Source organism: Perissodus microlepis, chromosome 2, assembly GCF_051167445.1.
Source record: "Perissodus microlepis isolate ML-2025 ecotype Zambia chromosome 2, ASM5116744v1, whole genome shotgun sequence".
NCBI lineage: Eukaryota > Metazoa > Chordata > Actinopteri > Cichliformes > Cichlidae > Perissodus > Perissodus microlepis.
Genome location: NC_140462.1, coordinates 30,916,854 through 30,934,386, shown reverse-complemented (window position 1 = coordinate 30,934,386; position 17,533 = coordinate 30,916,854). Strand labels below are relative to the sequence as shown.

The window sequence follows — 17,533 nt, the reverse complement described above, 5'->3', positions numbered from 1 at the left end:
TAAACTAATATCAAAAACAAAGATATCGTCTGGACAGCTTGTAACAAAACTGTTAGAAGTCTTTCAGCGTTTTGTAACAATCCTGGTATATATTTACCCATTATAAAATTGATAACATTGACTTCTGCAACTGATCAAGACCAATGCAAATGTTCTGTTGATATATTAGTATATCTCTAGTTATCAAAATGCCATCCCCATCATTTGGTTAGCTGATGATGTCACAGAACAACTCATTTTAATTCCCAATCAACTTAATCACATATATTTTCTAATGTAAATTTCATAAAAAGCTTTTCATAGCATAATTTGAAATCTAGTTAACTTGTTTTGTCTGACAAACAACAGAAATGTATCATTTACTACCAAAGTAAAACAAAGCCTTTTATTACAATTAAAAAGCTCGAAGCGCGGTATTTATGACTGCAAATTACGCAGTGCTGAGAAGTGTACCAGTCTTTCATAAATGCTGTACCAGTTAAAAGATACAACGCCCACCGTGTCCTTTCAAATAGCTTATATTATTATTTATCTTATTACTGCCATGGATACTGCTGAAGCGCATGAGATGGGGGCTTTTATGACTGTACAGTCTTCTCACTCACAGTTCCTGTCCTATGAATCATACACATTATAAGGACAGCCATTACAAATCTGCAAATAGCTCTCTTCAACTGGGAACAATCCTAGGACACAAGTTGTCAAACAAACTATTTAATTAATAACTTCATATTTACACAATTATGCCACTTAACAGCATACTGGGTAATTCCTCAAGGCTAAAACACTGTTTATCCTGACAAGTCCAAATGGAGTTTGTATCAAAGCTTTACAACAAAGACTTGCTATATATTGACTTTATTTAAAAACAGGGGCAAAGGTAGCATTGCAGCAAACATTTTATTTTGAATTTATTATGTACCATTTAAACACAATTTTAAGACAGTTGAGCCCAACTGCTGATATTCAAGCCCCTGTTGATTGCCTATCAACTCAAAGCAGCTTTCTTCTCTGACCTCTGGCACAAACAAAGCTTTTTATCCAAAGAGCTTTTGCTCACTTGATATTTTCCCTTTTCCAGACCAGACTGAACTTCAAACTAGATTATGAGAGCACTTGTTTTACTTATGCATAGTACAGAGAGGTGTGTAGGAAAATACTCAGACTAGCCCATCTGGCACCAACAGTCAAACCAAGTTCAAAGTTATTGAAACCACTTTTCTTCCTCATTCTGATGCTAAGTTTAAACTTCAGCGGGTTGACTTGACAAAGTCTGCATGCCTGAATCCATTGAGTTGCTGCCATGTGACTTCCTAATTAGGTATTTGTGTTAATGAGCACTTTAAGAGGTATAACTAATAATTGTGAATGTATATTAATTAGGTGCGCTGTAGTTTGAAATGTAGAATTAACTCCTACAAGTCATGAAGTGAAAAAATTATTTGGAACCTATATGGTAGGCACAGAAATAATATTACTAACAACATACCTGGATATACTGGTAAATTCCTCTTAACTAATGCCTTATTTATGACCTAAATTGGCTAAATATTTATGAATAATTATGAATTACAGTCTAGTTTTCATACACATGGAAGTTCTTTTACTTATGCACACTATACAGCGAATGAAGACCAACCCGTCATGCTTCTTGACATGTTGCTGGATGCCATTATGCAATCACCAAGACTTCAAAGAGCTCAGAAATAAACGTCAGCCTCTCATTTCAATGTAACGCCATTGCTGACGCAATTATTGCACATATACATATCCTCATCTGGATCAGCACAGCTTCGTATCAAATCATGTGAACCTAAGCATTGGCGAACATTCCAGCACACAGTTAAATGCATCCGAGCAGGAAGGATCTGTGTCAGTGATGAAGCTTTCCAGAGATAAACAGAACAGAAAATGAAACCATCTACAACTCGGGAGAACACGAATTCCAGGAACACAGATTTCAAAACGGTTTCCGTATAATCCTGTATAAAAAACCCGTCATAACCGGATGATTTTAAACTATCCTACCTACTGCGTCTCATATTCTTGATGCACAAGCAATATCACACAACTCCATAATTTATATATATTATCAAATGTACACAAAACTTTTTTTTTTAAAAACCCATTGAGTGTTTTTTTTTTATCTTGCGGTACTGATAAAAACCTTAAACACTCAATTATTTAGGAGTTTCTTTTTCTGTCTCCGAATTAGCTTGCCGTGCCTGCGGAGGAGCCACAGATGTGATGGAACTGCTATTCGGTGCTATCCGTTAGCCACTAGCTCACAGTGACCACAAATGTAGTCGCAAACGGTTTTAAGCCCCGCTGTGCGCTTTAATATTAGCCTCTACGTAAATACACATATAGAGCAGATATATCATATCAGGTATACATGAGAAAAAAATGATATAAACACATAATAGAAATGGTCAGACAGAGTTAGCTTAGCAGGCTAGCATTAGTTAGCGTTTAAGATGCTGAGAGAACCAGAAGAAGAGCTGTTAGCAAGGAAAGCTAATCAGACGCTCCGGGGTACCTTACCAGGTCAAAACAAACAGGAAAGCGGAGCGAGATGCATTAATTTCTTGTTTCGTTTCTGAAGCCGACTTCTGGTGAGACGGTAACTTTGACGAGATCAAAGCAAATAATGTAGAAATATCGTCGGGAACATTGCAAAGACACTCGAAATTAATGTGGTTCCTGTTTTTTTGCTCAGACTGGCTCGGATGCCCGTTCGCAGGTCGTTACTTGGAGAGACTCGCACACATACACACACACACACCCTCCAGGGACGAACCTGCCAAATACTGGCCCCGCCTCTTTTACTGTGAGCGCAGCAGGAGACAGCTGCCAAATACTGACCCCGCCTTGCAGACAGCTGTAGACTAGCAGAGACGGCTTAAAACGCATCTGTGGCTGATTTCTTTATCTACTTATAACAGTAATAATCCAGTGTCAAGTATGTGTTATATATATATATATATATATATATATATATATATATATATATATATATATATATATATGAAATAGGTGCAGCGATTTACGCACAAATGTGTAAACGTAAAAGTAAGTACAGTGTGTAAGGCAAAAACACACTTGGGCTTATTTCTCTTTAGGAGGCACCTTGCTAGCGCAAAAAACATTTTATTCGTGGCAAACTATGTTATGTTTCACTTTTTTTTGTATAACCAAATGTGTTTTTACATTCTGCTAGTAACAAAGTGACTAAAAATAGATTTAAAATTTGGTTTTGGCTATATTACACTATTGTGCAAGACTGGTTTTGTGTGGCTTTTTTATACTTGAATGGCTTCACAAACAGTAGAAAATGTAAAAATGCTCTGGTACAAGGAATGGACTGAAAATTAAAGAAAAAGCAGCCAATGTCTAAAGAAAAATTGTGAAATAATTTCAGAAAGCCTGGAGAACTGCTGCTCACTTTAAAATATTACATGGAAGTCTGGCTCCTTGGAAGCAAAAGAAAGGAGTGGCAAGAGACTTTTGCCAAGTGCTGTAAGTTCAGTCTAAAAATCTCTTTTTATATTTTAGAAATAATAAAGTACTATTGCTATTGTATGCTTAATAATACAAAGATTCTTTTATTATTACTTGCATGTTAGATATGTGTTTGTTTTGTTTGTTTTTTCTCTTCCAGTGTTTTTGTACATTGCTTCTTACAAATAAAACTAATGAATAAATGTATAAACTAAAACCTTTAACTACATATACTTTATTAAACACCCCTTTGTTCATATGCTGGCAGAATAATAAACCTGAGCCTTTACAACAAAGTCCACCCCATAAACTAAATGTGTAACAATTGTAACCTTAAGGTCCACAAGTGTGCTTTTTTTTCTCGAGCTTTTATCTTCAATTTGCTGCCTTTCATGGCAGATAGAGTTTGTGCAGTTACATAAAGATAGTTGCAAGTTAATTAATCATTAAATGAATAGTTTATGTGTCTAAACATAAAACACTGAAGTAATAGAGATAACATATGCTGCTATGAAAACGTAACCACTTTTAGAGATTTGTTAAAGTGAATAAAAGAGCATTACACGTATTTGATATCCAGCCAGCCTATACTGCACATAGTGACATGATAAATAAATGTACTATATTAGTTATGCATTATATTACTTAACATAAATGTATTTATGTATAAATACAGTGGAGCAAAGTCACTTTCAGGATATTAAATGTGACTGAATGGGTATTTACCGCCACCTGGTGGAATATGTTGTAAGAAAAAAAGGTTTCTTTGCTGTTTCAGTTGAACTACAATTCAATAATTCAATTAAATGAATTAAATACAAACACAAACTGACACAAGCTCTATAGACACTCTATAGACACTTTATTGCTGTGTTTATTGTTTAACAATCTAAGGAAGGTCTAACAGTGAGCTTGGTGGGCTATTTCAAACACACACCCTCCAAGAATCTGTTACCAAAACAAGATTTAAATAGCAAAAAACAGCTATAATGCAGTAATACAATATACATGATGCTATAAAGTCTTAAGATGAATTTATTCTTTATTCTCAGTAACATATAGGCTATATGTTTCCACTTCCAAAATGCTTCTTTACGTATGTATGTATGTATGTATATATGTATATATATATATATATATATATATATATATATATATATATATATATATATATATATATATATATATATACATATATATATATATATATATATATATATATATATACATATATATATATATAAAATGCACATTATTCAAAAGGAAAAATGAAAGAGTTGGTTAGGAGATCTACTGAAGTCATCCATATAGGACTATAGGAAAAAGAAAACAAATGAAAAAAAAAACCATAATGGCCATACAGCTTAAATTGTTGTGAGTGTTGTCTTCTGTGTGGGCAGTAATTGTAATTCAGACTCTTGGAAGATTCAGCCAAATCGTCCCTAGCAAAGCATTACTTTTCCAATGCCTTTCTAACATCAAAATAACACAAACTCCATCATAAATGACAATTCTGATAACAGCCAACATTTCTACTATCAAAATATATATATATATAAATCATACAACAAAAAGAAGACATACAAAAAAAACTTTTTTCTATGTAACCAAATCTTGATATAGTTCATTCTTTTGTGCCACTGAGCTTCCTTATTGTCCATAAACTAATAAAAAACACACCAGTAAGCCAGACTATTGCACTGGGCAGAGTTTGAAACTATTGATAATGTCACTGTAATTTATTTTTGCTGTACTGTTGTAGGTGCAGTAAAGCCCAGAGCACATTTTACTTCTGTCTGACAAATATTTCCTAAAATTATTCTAATTATTATTATTTTACATTTTCAGCAGGCGTTAAAGAGTTTAAATAGGTTTTAAAATCAAGATGCTGTCTACTGGTGCTATCGCAGGCCTGACTCATCTTTTTAAGGATGCCACGATATGTAGGTCAGTTAAAAAAAATATTTCAACCAGTGTGAAAATATGGAAACATATAGTCATTCGTCATAAACAGCTAGGATTCTTATATTCTTAGTGTACTTAGTAATGACCTATTTGGACAATTTCCAATAAACAGACTGTAGCAGTGATGGCACAGATGACCTGTTTGCTTTTTTTATATTTATTGAATCTGCACTCTGCAGGTTAAGTATGAGAACAGTTTGCAAAAAAATTGATTCAGTTGTCCCTCTGAAGATGAATTTTTATTAAGATGGAAACAGTTAAAACACTCACAGATGCGTACACACACACACACACACACACACACACACACACACACACACACACACACTGACTGTCAGATCTCCATAATCTGTCTGAATAAAAACAACTTCTGTATAAAATATAATCACACACTGACTGACTCTCCTCTACAGATACAGAGAATCTAATTTATGGAGAACCTTTATCCCGTTATTTCAACTGCGCCCTTGTAGCCAAACCTTATACACTGATTATATAAATATACCTGTCATACTGAATAGTATACGGAAAAGTGGAAACTGCAATGATTAAACACCAATACACTGTATTTTTAAGAGAAATATTTGCCTTTCCTCAGAATTTCTTTTTCTTGCACATTTTTCACCAAAGCCAAAACAAAACAGAAGCCCCTTTGAATAACAACCATACAACTGTTTGAACACAGATGGCGTTGTCCACAATTTGACAAATATAACTACAGTGGCAAAGACTGGAGTGGTGAGTGACTGTAACTACACTGATGGCCAACTAAAGCGAGCCCACCAGCCTATGTACAAATTGTAGATATCTCTTGATGCGCTTGACAGATCTCAGGCAGAAGAAGTAGAAGTACAGCTTCAATGCAGATTACATCTTGTACTTCACAAATGTAGTCCTGGTGGAGTTGGTGTCCTTTGTTTGTCTCACACGATCCTTGTGTTGAGAGCGACGGTTTTATGCTTCATACACCCTGTGGAAAACAAACATATATCTCTTACGAGATTTGCTCCTTTGGTTGCAAACAATATAGGTTTTTTTTCAGCCTCCTAAAAAAGGTGTCTCTGTTTGAGTAGTGATCAAATGTTTACATGTAGTACGAACATGACTTTAATGCTTCTGTAACCAACAGTGTCCCTTAGAAATGCTGTTTTTGAAAAAATACGTCCAGAGGACTTCTGTCTAAGACCTGACTCTGACCTCTGAAGTTAAAAAGACTAGTTTCAACAAAACAAATCAATAAAGCATCACATCTTTATTGATGGCCACTGGATATGGTTTCAGCCCGGAGTCAGGGATAAAACTTGAAAAACTTTATGTGCATATGTTTATGAGTGGTTTATGCATTGCTTCTTAATGAAATGACAAAGAAGATATAACATGGTAATAATAATGGTGATAATGCTTTATTAGGTACGCCTGTTTAGGTGATTGCTAATGCATATCTAATAATATCTAATCAGCCAATCACATGGCAGCAATTCACTGAATTTAGGCATGTAGACATATCCAAAATAACCTTATAATGCTCAAACTGAGCATTAAAATGGGGAAGATGATTGTTAGTGCTGGTGCGGGCTGGTTTAACTATCTCAGAAACTGCTGATCTACTGGGATTTTCCCACAAAACCATCTCAGGGTCTATAGAGGCTAATCCAAAGGGAAACATTCAGTAACAGTTCTCTGGGAAATACTGGCTTGTCAGAAAAGAATAGCCTGACTGCTTTTAGATGATAGCAATGCAGAAGTAAGTCAAATAACCATTAGTTACATCAAATGTTGTTTGTGAAGTTTTGTAAACATTTGACAATATATATAAGTTATGGAGCTGTGCGATATTGTAAATACATGAAATGTTCTTTAGATTCTTACTTTTATTTACTTTAACAAATCTCTAAAAGGGGTTAAGTTTCCATAACAGCATATGTTATCTCTGTTACATCAGTGTTTTATGTTTAGGTATATAAACTGGTACATTTATGTAACTGCACAAACTCTATTTCCCATGAAAGGCAGCAAATTGGACATAAAAGCTAAAAAAAAAGTACGCTTGTGGACCTTAACTGTTACACCGATAGTTTATGGGTTTGACTAAGCTAACTCTGTCTGACTTACGTGTTTATATAATTTTTTCTCATGTAAACCTGATAGATGACCACTAGATGTCACTAGAATGCAGATTACGCTCAACTTAATTCTGTTTTGTTACGCCTACCAATTCAAGAGTAAAATCCTTGCTATGGTGGCCTCCATAGGACAAACAATTCTAGCTGCTGTTTATCTGTAGTAAGTGTAGGCTGTCATTCTGCTTTCACCTCAGCTGACAACATGGATCTAACATTTTTGGACTGGGACTCTTAGCGACACTTTGTCTCTGATAAACAGAAGGAAGTGTGACTTTCAGGGCGCTCAAGCCTAACATTAGCTGGCATAATGTTAGCTTATACCCAGCTGCTGTTGTTTTTTTTAGTCAGGTTGTTATCATCTGTCCAGGGATGGGAGGGTCACATGTCTACTCTGCTACCATAAGTAAATGTGACAGTATTTGGAATAAATAAATGTGTTCATGCACGGTTTCGTTCAGATACAGGAAGAGGATGAAATTTTATCTAGACTTATTTATTTATTTATCTAGGCCACGTGTTTGTTCTGTGTACTATGAATTAATTGATTCTAAGTTTGTAAAAATGTTTAGATGTTTCGGTTTGTTAAAATCAATTTGCTGAAATATATAATTACACATTAAATAACCTGACAACACGACTGACTGTACTTTTAACTAACATCACCTGATTTTAATTTTTTTAATTTTTTTTGGTGTTAGGCTATTACCTGTGCTTGTCCTTCCAGATGCGGAACCATTTGACCAGGTTCTTAGTGCTCTGAAGTTTGGGATGAAGACAGTACTCCTGCCCCTTGAACCGAGACACATTCTCCATTGTCACACTGAGAACAGGAGCCGAGAAGAAGCAAAGGTTAAATACTGATTTTAAAAAACACAAAACATGACATGTAGGTTTTCCAGTCTGTATCAAGTACACATGTACTCTTGAACACTCTTATTTATTCCTATAAAATTAAAAAAAAAAAGTTATTTTTGCACATGTGGCTGCCAGCTATTCAGTAAGATCGCGTTTAACATTTCAATGACTACATCACTTATGAAAAAAAATAATATAGTGGCCCTAAAGGCCAAGCACTTACCGGAATCTGACTGCTATCATATCATGACAACAAAAATGGCTAGCGAGTAAAATAAGAACATTTCACAATGAAAGTTTTCAATTTGACTTGGAGGGTTAAGTTCAGCTTAAGAACTCAAGGCACAAAACTTCATTGGAGTAAAAACACTGTTGTGAGCAAGTCAAACCATCTGAAAGCCAGTCTGAGTCTGCTGAATAGAGACTGGTTAAGTAGTAAGACATCTGACATGTTTTTGCCCCAAATTTTAGTGGCTATTCTAAGCTGCCTCCAATAACATTTCCACAGCTGAATGCCCTCCGAATTCAAAAGATCCGCTTGCACAGCTTTGCCAGCTTTTTTGGCAATGAAGCAATATTATGGAGCTGCCACTTAAAAATGTGACATCTAAGCTCATTGAATCAGTTCATCTGTCTGTTATGCTCTGCTTTTGGCAACAACAGAGACAGACTGTCTGTATGTGGCGTATTCAAATGAAAGAAGTGAGCGTGGTAAATATAAAAAAACAAAAGACCCACCATACTAGGGGGCCTCACTATCCAGTGACATACTCAAAGACTCACCAAACCATGAATGCTAAATGACTTGACTGCAAAGGAACTTGACTTTTGATTCGAAGGCTGTATTCAGTGGTTATAAAGATTAGATTAAAGAGTTTTGCCTCTATTTTCCTGCCCATTCGGTTGTCCCTTTGTTTCACAATTGATGCCTTAGTTAGATAGCTCTGTGTTCTTTCCTTTGGAAGAACTGAGTTCTGAGTGTGTTTGATGGATAGAACATGAAACTTCCTGTGTATATTGCATTTAACCTAATTACCGTGATCGTTTGAGCTTTGGTTCCGACTCATTATCATTCACCTAGGTAGCTGAAGCACAGCCACTGACTGAAAACTTCCGTGAGTTATAAGGACATTAAAAAAAGGAAGGTGAAGATGAATGAAGTCCAGGGAAAAGACAGAAAATTGAGAGGACAGGTAGGAATAGGGAGATGGTATATGGGGCTCCTAGGTTGTGCATGTTTGTGGTGAGGAGTGGCTGCTGAGAATGCCAAACTAAGCGCTGTAAGCCAAACGACCAAAGTGGGGACTCTCTTGCTCATTTCTCTCCCACTCTCTTTCTTTCTGTTGCTTTCCGGAGCCTGCTGAGACTCATTTTTCACCAGGCACTAACGGCTGGTGGGCCCCATCTCATGCTAATAGAGCAACCTTGAATGATGACTGTGTGGCGCGTAACACCCTTACAGAAAAACAGACCTGTGAGGTGATGCAGACCAAATACAATATAATGCTTCTGACAGGTTTGTTCTTTTGGAATGCACACACAATTTATTTCTTGACTGACTTGATGTGTGACTTTGCAGCTGTATTCCTCCGCCAGCCAGTTATGTTGCAGTTTATGTATAAAATATGTAAGGTAGGAGTCATGAATTCAAATAGCCCTTTTCAGCCTTTATCATGACTGATGACTTTTACAGAGTGTTAAATTTATTAGTATTTACAGTGTAAATTCTTGAGTTAAGCCCCAAAATGTTTTTTGTGAGGTCAGAGTGATCATAACTTCTGACCCTCAAAATGTAATCAGCTAAGCTAACATTTGGCTCAATTTTTAAGAAATTCCCTTAAGGCGTTCAAGAGCACATCACATTCATAAAAATATAACGTTCGGATAGATGGAGACAACATCTAACAGCTATTTTGTAACTATTCAGCACTTGAAAGTTGAAATTTTCAAATGAAATTTGAAACACTGATTAACACACTAAAATTTTCAAATATTATAATTTATTTGCTGTACTCAACAACAACCAATTACCATAAAGTACTGATTTCGGAAGGGCATCTGTAACAACATTAGGACATTAATGAATTATTTTAATAGTATAAATGTACTTGGAGCTTAAATAAATTATTAATGATAAAACAAAAACGGAACAACAGCAAACTTAAAACTTAATAATCAGTTTTACTTAATTAAAATTGCTATAAAAGCAGCAAATTGTGAGATAAGAGGATCTAGTTTTCTGTTTAAAATCAATTGATATAATAAACTGACTTAAATGGTTGGATATTATCTCAAACCTTTTGTAAAAAGTAGAATACACTTTGAGCATAAAAATCTGTCCACACATCACACAGCCTGTGTGTCCTCTGTGTTATATTGTAATGTGGCAGCAGGTGGCAGCAGAGATTGTGCATTGAACACCAAGCAGAGTCCCAGGAGGCTGACATAACATCCACATCTGCTGTGCCTTCATTTAGCTTTGAAGCAAAAACTTAAAAAAATGAAACGCACACAGCGTTTTATAGTTTTTCTTGGCTTCTGTGGGGCTTCATTCACATCAGCTGAAATCATGTAGTACAGACTGTACGCATAATATGAATGTATTTATAAATTTCAGGTGAGAGTGTCTGTCTTAAAGCGCTACAGGTTACTTCTTTTGAAATATAATTCATAGGAGAAGAATCCATTATCAATGGTGAAGTTCATGGTGCATTCCTCAGTAGCTCAAAATGAGCATATTAGCTGTATGTGTGCTTGAACTTTGACCTGAAAGGTTAAATGTCTGATGGCAGAGAGAGGCAGAAAGATCAAGCACTGATCTGTGATTTAGCTCATTTTTTATTGTTTAAGTACAAATAGTCTTTTGAACACACAAGCATTACATTATTCTTACATTAACTAGACTATAATAGATTAGTAGAATAGATAGATTAATGGACTGCATCATTATGTGATGCTTACATCTCACACTGCCCATGATGTCTGAATTTACAAATAAAAGTCTGGAAATGTTCATGCTTGAGTAATTGAACATTGTGGAATGTTCTGCAAATCGCTGCTTTCTTCATCCCCTCCTTTTCAGGTAATAAATCATCCCCACCCCCTGTCTACAGGGAGTAATTAAATTATCAGTTTATCACGCTGTAAATCTTTCAGAGTGTTTTAGGCACCAACGAAAGGGTGTTCTCAAAATGTGAGCGCGGCTGCTGAATATGTTTACAGTATGTTGGAGTATCATTATGCTTCAGGAACGGCTTTAAATATGCTGGTAATCTGTTAATTGTATGATTTGTATTCAAAGCATGTGCAGAGTACACGCTGGAAGAAAAAGGGGATGAATAACCAGAGGAAAGGGGGAAAAACAGGGAACACAGGTAAGCAGGTAGGAAAATGTCAAGGGATTAAGCAAAAAGAAGAATGTAAAGTAGGAATAAGAACTGAGGAAAAAAGCAGAGAGAGAAACGAGAAAATGCAGAAATTACATATGGAGAGTGACACACTGAAAGAGAATCAGAGTCTGACTCACAATATCATCTTCTCCTGGCAGAACGGGTGTTTGGGTTTGATCTCCAGCTTCTGTACATCCTTGTATCGGATCTTGGGCCCTTTTCTGGTGCACCTGCACTTGTAAGCTGTTGAGAAATATAATGCACACATTACACTGCTAAGACACAAATCTAATAAACTTGTCATGCAAGCTCAATTACTTCCAGTGAGACTGATCGGTATTTAACTGACAGGGAAGTTAATTCTTTGCGATCTGACAGCAAACTGGAGTGGAATCACAACGAAGTACTCCCGCTTTATCTTTGAATTATAATTCAAATGACAAGTGGTTGTTATCTGTTTCTATATTTATATCTGGCAACACACAGCTGAAATTCCATGCTTTTACTTAAGTCACAGTCAAAGGCACATTAAAATAGAAATATAATTTGGCATGCAGTTAGACCCCTTTTTATATTAAGCATGACTAAAATGGAAACATCTGTGTAGAGAGGAAATTGGCTTGAATTCCACACTGTACGAGTTTTATGCTTTTGCTGATTGTTCACTGCACATCAGCAAAATTAAAGATGCTGCATTTATCCCATTAAGCTCAGACGATGCATGGGTTCCTAAAGGTCTTAATGCCTTGCACGAAGAACTTGAGACTTCAGCTATCCTGTATTTAGCTCACTATCATGTTGCTTCTCTATCAGACACTAATTTTATAAAATTCCTGCACTACAAGCACTAAGGCAGAGTCTATGCACCTCTTTAATTAAAGCTACATGTCATCTAGCATACATATATATTTAATAATGTATGTCCATCATCTTCCGATCAACTTAAAATGATGCCTGTTCAGGGCAAGTTTTCTAGCTGTAGTAGTGAATATATTACACAGAGGAAATTAGTTTTGCTGGGCTGTATATTTGTGATGGGAGGTGATGACCTGGATAGTCCAAGGTTTCCCTCATCCATCATCTGCTATCTGTCCAGACCGCCAGGCACTAAATCTGTCACAAGCCCCCACAGTGGAGCGCGACTGAGCACCAACATATCAGACAACAAAGGCCAATAAAAATGGGCAAACACTGGTGTTACTATATTGTCAAAGGCAAACAGCTTCACCACTTTACACACTGAACTGAAAGAGATGCCCGTTAAACCTGTTCTCAAATGATGTATATGTTTACTTTCATATATATATGGTGGTAAACACGTTATACAAAAAGTCAGTTTCCATCAGAATATAATAATGCTCCTGGCAAATACAGACAAAGTTTTCCCACAAAGTTTGAGAGCTGCAGACACGAAAGGAGAATGAAACTATGATACAGAAAGAAAAATGCATTTTAAACAATTATGTAAAAACTAAAATTGGAATATTTTACTGTTAATTTAGTTACATATGGGTGGCTTCGCTTGTCTTGCCAGACGCTGTATGTCCCAGAGGGCTGTTCAGGGTGCAAGGACGCTTGCCAACATAAGGCTCATCATAACAGCAGATTTCTTACACCAGAGTGGTATTCATTATTACAGCTCCAAGATCTCAGTGTTTATGGATACTAGGAAACAAACAAAGTGCCTAATTGAGTGCACACTACTGGTAACACACTGTTTATGCCAACCTAAATTCATTTTTGGAGCACAGGCATGCAAGCAAACGCACCACTGAGTCCCTTCAGCAAAGTTGACTTCAGCTGTTGACTCTGGTTTCAAACAAACTCTGCACAGCATGAGTTGATTCCTCAATCTTTCCTTTCACGAACACAACACAACACACCAGGCGTTTGCTTTCACCTCCCACCTATTTTCCACCTACCGATAATTGTTCAGTTATCACATCTTAAGCGCCGCACAGCCCATTTTGAAAAATGACAAACTTTAACTAAGATAAACAGGAAAAAAGTGTTTACCTTCTGCGCTCAGGCAGCATAAGGCCACCACTAACAAAAGCAGCACCGTCGTGCACCCACGCATGTCTTCACAAGTCCAAAAAGATTTTTTTTAAAGAAGTTCCTCAAAACCCGAGCCTTCCAAAGCAGTAAATACTGAAATATCAACAAAAAGTCTTTCGATATGTAGATAGCATCCACTACTGGGAGGCAGACGTGAAGAGCAATGGGGATTTCAGCTTTTTTGGGGTCCCTTTGGAGCACTGATTGTGCAACTCCGTCTGTGCGTCCCGAGCGCTTGGATGAATCTCCAATCACTAGTTTAGGTCGCTCTCTCCCCCTCGCTTGCTGTGGAAAGGCAGGCAGCAGCTCTTTTAAAAGCTGCCCGCTATCCCATTCTCATTAATATGCACGACCAGACAGCGAATCAAACACTTGTTGTGTCCTGCGAGGGAGAAGTGGAGAACGTGGAAAGGGAGGGAGGGCAGGGAAAAAAAAAAATGCACGTATTGTTCACCAAAATCTGGAAGGATGACGTCTGCTGGTCTGTTCGTGTCTTGTCCTGATTTCAGGCTGACAGACAGAAAACTTGGTGGGATGAAGAAAAACGCCACAATGACAGCAACAACAGAGCCAAGACAAAGGAAAAGTTCCTCCTCGCTGACAGGACAGTGAAATTGAAGGCTGACGTGTACGAAAATACGTTACCCAACACACATTGTGGGTCAGTGAAGGCAACATTTAAGGATCAGAGACTTAAATTGAAGAAAAAAAATCCGTGTTGTTGGCTAAAAACTGACAGGTAAAAATCACATGTTTAAGAATATATATGCTCAAAAGATTCAATTCATTTGCTGATAGAAGACTGTGAACTTTTTTTAAGCATACACGCACGTTGAAATCGTGGAGTATATTATCAATCAGATATAACCTATAACATAATAAATATTGATCAGTTTAGAGAAAACATAAAAAAGCTGGAGACGACCTTTTAAGATTTCCCTCGCCTGACGTCAGCATCTAGAAAGAAAACTGGACTGATTCGTTTCAAAAGCCATTGTCACGAAAACGTAATGAAAGTCTTACAACCTCATGTCTGATCACATTTGTCACTTTCTATAAGTCAAATTATTTTCTGTCCTTCTTGCGTTTTTTTGGATGTCACTCAGTGAATTTCAAAGCTGATATTGTTTCTGTGAATGCTTTTTGGGCTTATTCTGTTCCCTGCATATGAATAAATGCACTCATTGTATCTGGGGATGCCATCAGGCTGAACCTTTGGCCTGTAAGAGATAGCCCTGAGAAGAAGGTCTGACCCCTCCCACCTGGAACACTCTAACCACAGGATTAAACCACATTCATCACCATCCAGCGTAATAAGATTTGTGTGTGTGTGTGTGCGTGTTTCCCATACTCACTCCCCACTTGTGCTTGTGTTCACCTCTTTGCCCCTTGCACTGAAGCAATCAGATTCTGTCATAACTCAAACCAGCAGCCATGAACTGTCTGTCCGCACCATGTACCTGTGTGCGTGCATTTGTTCATGTCTGCATGACCATATTTGTGGGTGTGTATCTACACGAGTTCTCGCAGCATGTACATCTGTCGCATGCTGCAGGATTACATGCGCGCACCGCCAAAACAGTGTGCAAATCAGCTGTGAACCTGTCTTAATATTACCACCTCTTTGCCAATTTCTTCTTTGTTCCCTTCATGAACAGCAGCGGGACAAGATGCCAGCTATCATTTTCAGTGGACTGTGACAGATTAGGATGTACGTGACCCCTACAGGACATTGCAGCTGTGTGAATCTATCCCGTTTTTTGATCTCAGGATGAAAGACAACAGTCAGCTGTCTGTTTCAGTCTTCAGCTGTAATGACTGAAAATAACTTGGACATGAGTTGTCTTCATCCATTAGATCATTTTAGCTACAAGAAAGAAAGAAAGGAAGTGAAGGCAGCAGTTAAAAATACAGGAGGACTTTAGCCAAACTGAATCTGTCTTGAAAAGAAAATAACATCATTTGTCAGCCTTAATAAGCTGATGTTGATGATGCTTTGGAGAAACATTTTTTGAAGTTTAGCTAATGATTACTAACCAGAACATAATTAAAAACACTGACAATATATCAACATTTGATCTTTGCATTCACATAAAATGAACACTGGCAGCATTGGCAGTGAAGCAGAGAGCATAGTAATAGAAAATGTAATTAGCGGACCAAATTTTCCACAGATGCTACATAGCAGTTGGCTCAAAAAAACAAAACAAAAACAGTAATAAACTATGGAAAGCCTTCAAGCAGTTGTTGCCAGCCTTTCTTCTGTCTGGTGTAGCTCCACAGCAATATCAAAGAACGCTACATAGCACATCCACATCAGTGCAATTCACACTCTAAACAGAAAAGTCCCAGCTGGACACCGTTGCTGTTAAATTATTATTATTTATTTATTTTTTTTTAAAATGACTAAATTTGTGAAAAAAAAAACCCCATAATAATTCAACATTTATAGGTTGTATTTCTTCTCATGATCGCATCAACTGTTTTCTTTAAGACAGCAAAAAAATCATGTGTCATTTTAGAAGTAAACACTTCATATTCTGACATTTGTTCTCAGAGTAGAGAAAACTTTTCTTCACTTGATCAAGTAAGACAGCTGTTTTCTGAAAGTGGCTGTCAAAATACTCCAGCTTCACTGCCTGCCTGCAGCTGTGGCCCTCTCTTCAGTTCTTTGGACTGGACTGAAGGACCACATGTATTTACACAGAACTGTACTGCTTGCTAGATTGTAAACATTTGTCTGTGATACTAAGTTGCACTGTGTCCATTGGCTTTTAATGAACCTGGCAGCGCTGTAAATGCAGACCTAATCCGCAGGAAAACTGTAAAGTTTTACCCCAAGATTAAACATAGCAGAAGGTGGATATAGTGTAGAAGCTGTTTAGATTGGAATGATATGTAGTTAAAGAGGGAGAAGGAGAGAAAGTGGTAGACAGAGACACAGACACAGAATATGTTTATGTTGTTGGGAGCTGAGTGTCTCAGTTAAATGCAGGCTTCTGTCTGTAACCAAAAAGCACAGAAACTTTTCAGGTTCAGCACATCTGTCTGTGTATCAGCTGTTAAGCTCTACAGCTGTTTAAAAACTTGAGAACATATGTTTTAAACTGTACAGGGTGTTTTTTTTTAGTTTGCTGTCATCCTATCACACTACAAATGAGGTAATAAGCTGTTGTGTTTTGTTATAGAATGGTGGACATGTACCTGTATAACTGTGGGGAGAGTTTCACTCATATTGCAATAAGTCTGATCAGCTCCTGGTGAGAGCTGGGCTCCACCAGGGATGCTTTTTGTCACCGATTCGATACATAACTTTTATGCACAGAGATTTTAGGCTCAGCCAAGCAGCTGAAGATTTCTGGTCTTGTGGCCTCAGGATCATCTCTCTGCTTTTGATGATGTGGTTCTTGTGGCTTCATCAGCAGGTGTCCTCCAGCTCACTCTGGGGTGGTTTGCAGGCAAGCAAGAAGCAGTAGGAATGAAAACTGTCAGGTCCGTGTCTCAGGGCATGCTTCTCAGCTGGAAAAAGATGGAAGGCCCCTCTGGGTCATCTATGGCCATGAGGTGTGGGTAGTGACTGAAAGAATGCGATCACAGATACAAGCTTCGCCTGAAGGGTTGGACTCTCCCTTAGGCCTCGAT

General features: G+C 37.2%; 2 protein-coding genes across 5 annotated transcripts in view; both read right to left on the bottom strand.

Annotated features, from left to right (window-relative positions):
- fam13b (family with sequence similarity 13 member B) overlaps window positions 1–2,802 on the bottom strand; it is a 67,698-nt gene extending 64,896 nt beyond the window's left edge. For 2 of the 4 annotated variants that reach the window (XM_084907603.1, XM_084907609.1), the window contains exon 1: window positions 2,545–2,802. The gene's annotated coding sequence lies outside the window, so the exon portion shown is untranslated. The remainder of the gene's footprint in view (window positions 1–2,544) is intronic. The other 2 variants (XM_084907625.1, XM_084907615.1) reach the window with 1 other exon arrangement.
- Window positions 2,803–4,342: 1,540 nt separating this feature from the next.
- On the bottom strand, window positions 4,343–14,250 carry cxcl14 (chemokine (C-X-C motif) ligand 14). Its single transcript, XM_084907589.1, has 4 exons — window positions 13,850–14,250; window positions 11,971–12,076; window positions 8,296–8,409; window positions 4,343–6,436 (listed from the first exon to the last, which is right to left on the bottom strand). Exons 1-4 carry the CDS (start codon window positions 13,911–13,913, stop codon window positions 6,421–6,423), a joined length of 300 nt encoding a protein of 99 aa, XP_084763715.1. The 5' UTR covers window positions 13,914–14,250; the 3' UTR covers window positions 4,343–6,420.
- Between the last annotated feature and the right edge of the window lie 3,283 nt (window positions 14,251–17,533).

Excerpts from the sequence above, each read along its gene's own strand:
- cxcl14 (XM_084907589.1), bottom strand. The coding sequence starts at position 13,913 with ATGCGTGGGTGCACGACGGTGCTGCTTTTGTTAGTGGTGGCCTTATGC. Across the intron at positions 12,077-13,849 it reads ATGCTGCCTGAGCGCAGAAG|CTTACAAGTGCAGGTGCACC; the intron begins GTAAACACTTTT and ends ATTTCTCAACAG. Across the intron at positions 8,410-11,970 it reads TGCCAGGAGAAGATGATATT|TGTGACAATGGAGAATGTGT; the intron begins GTGAGTCAGACT and ends TCCTGTTCTCAG.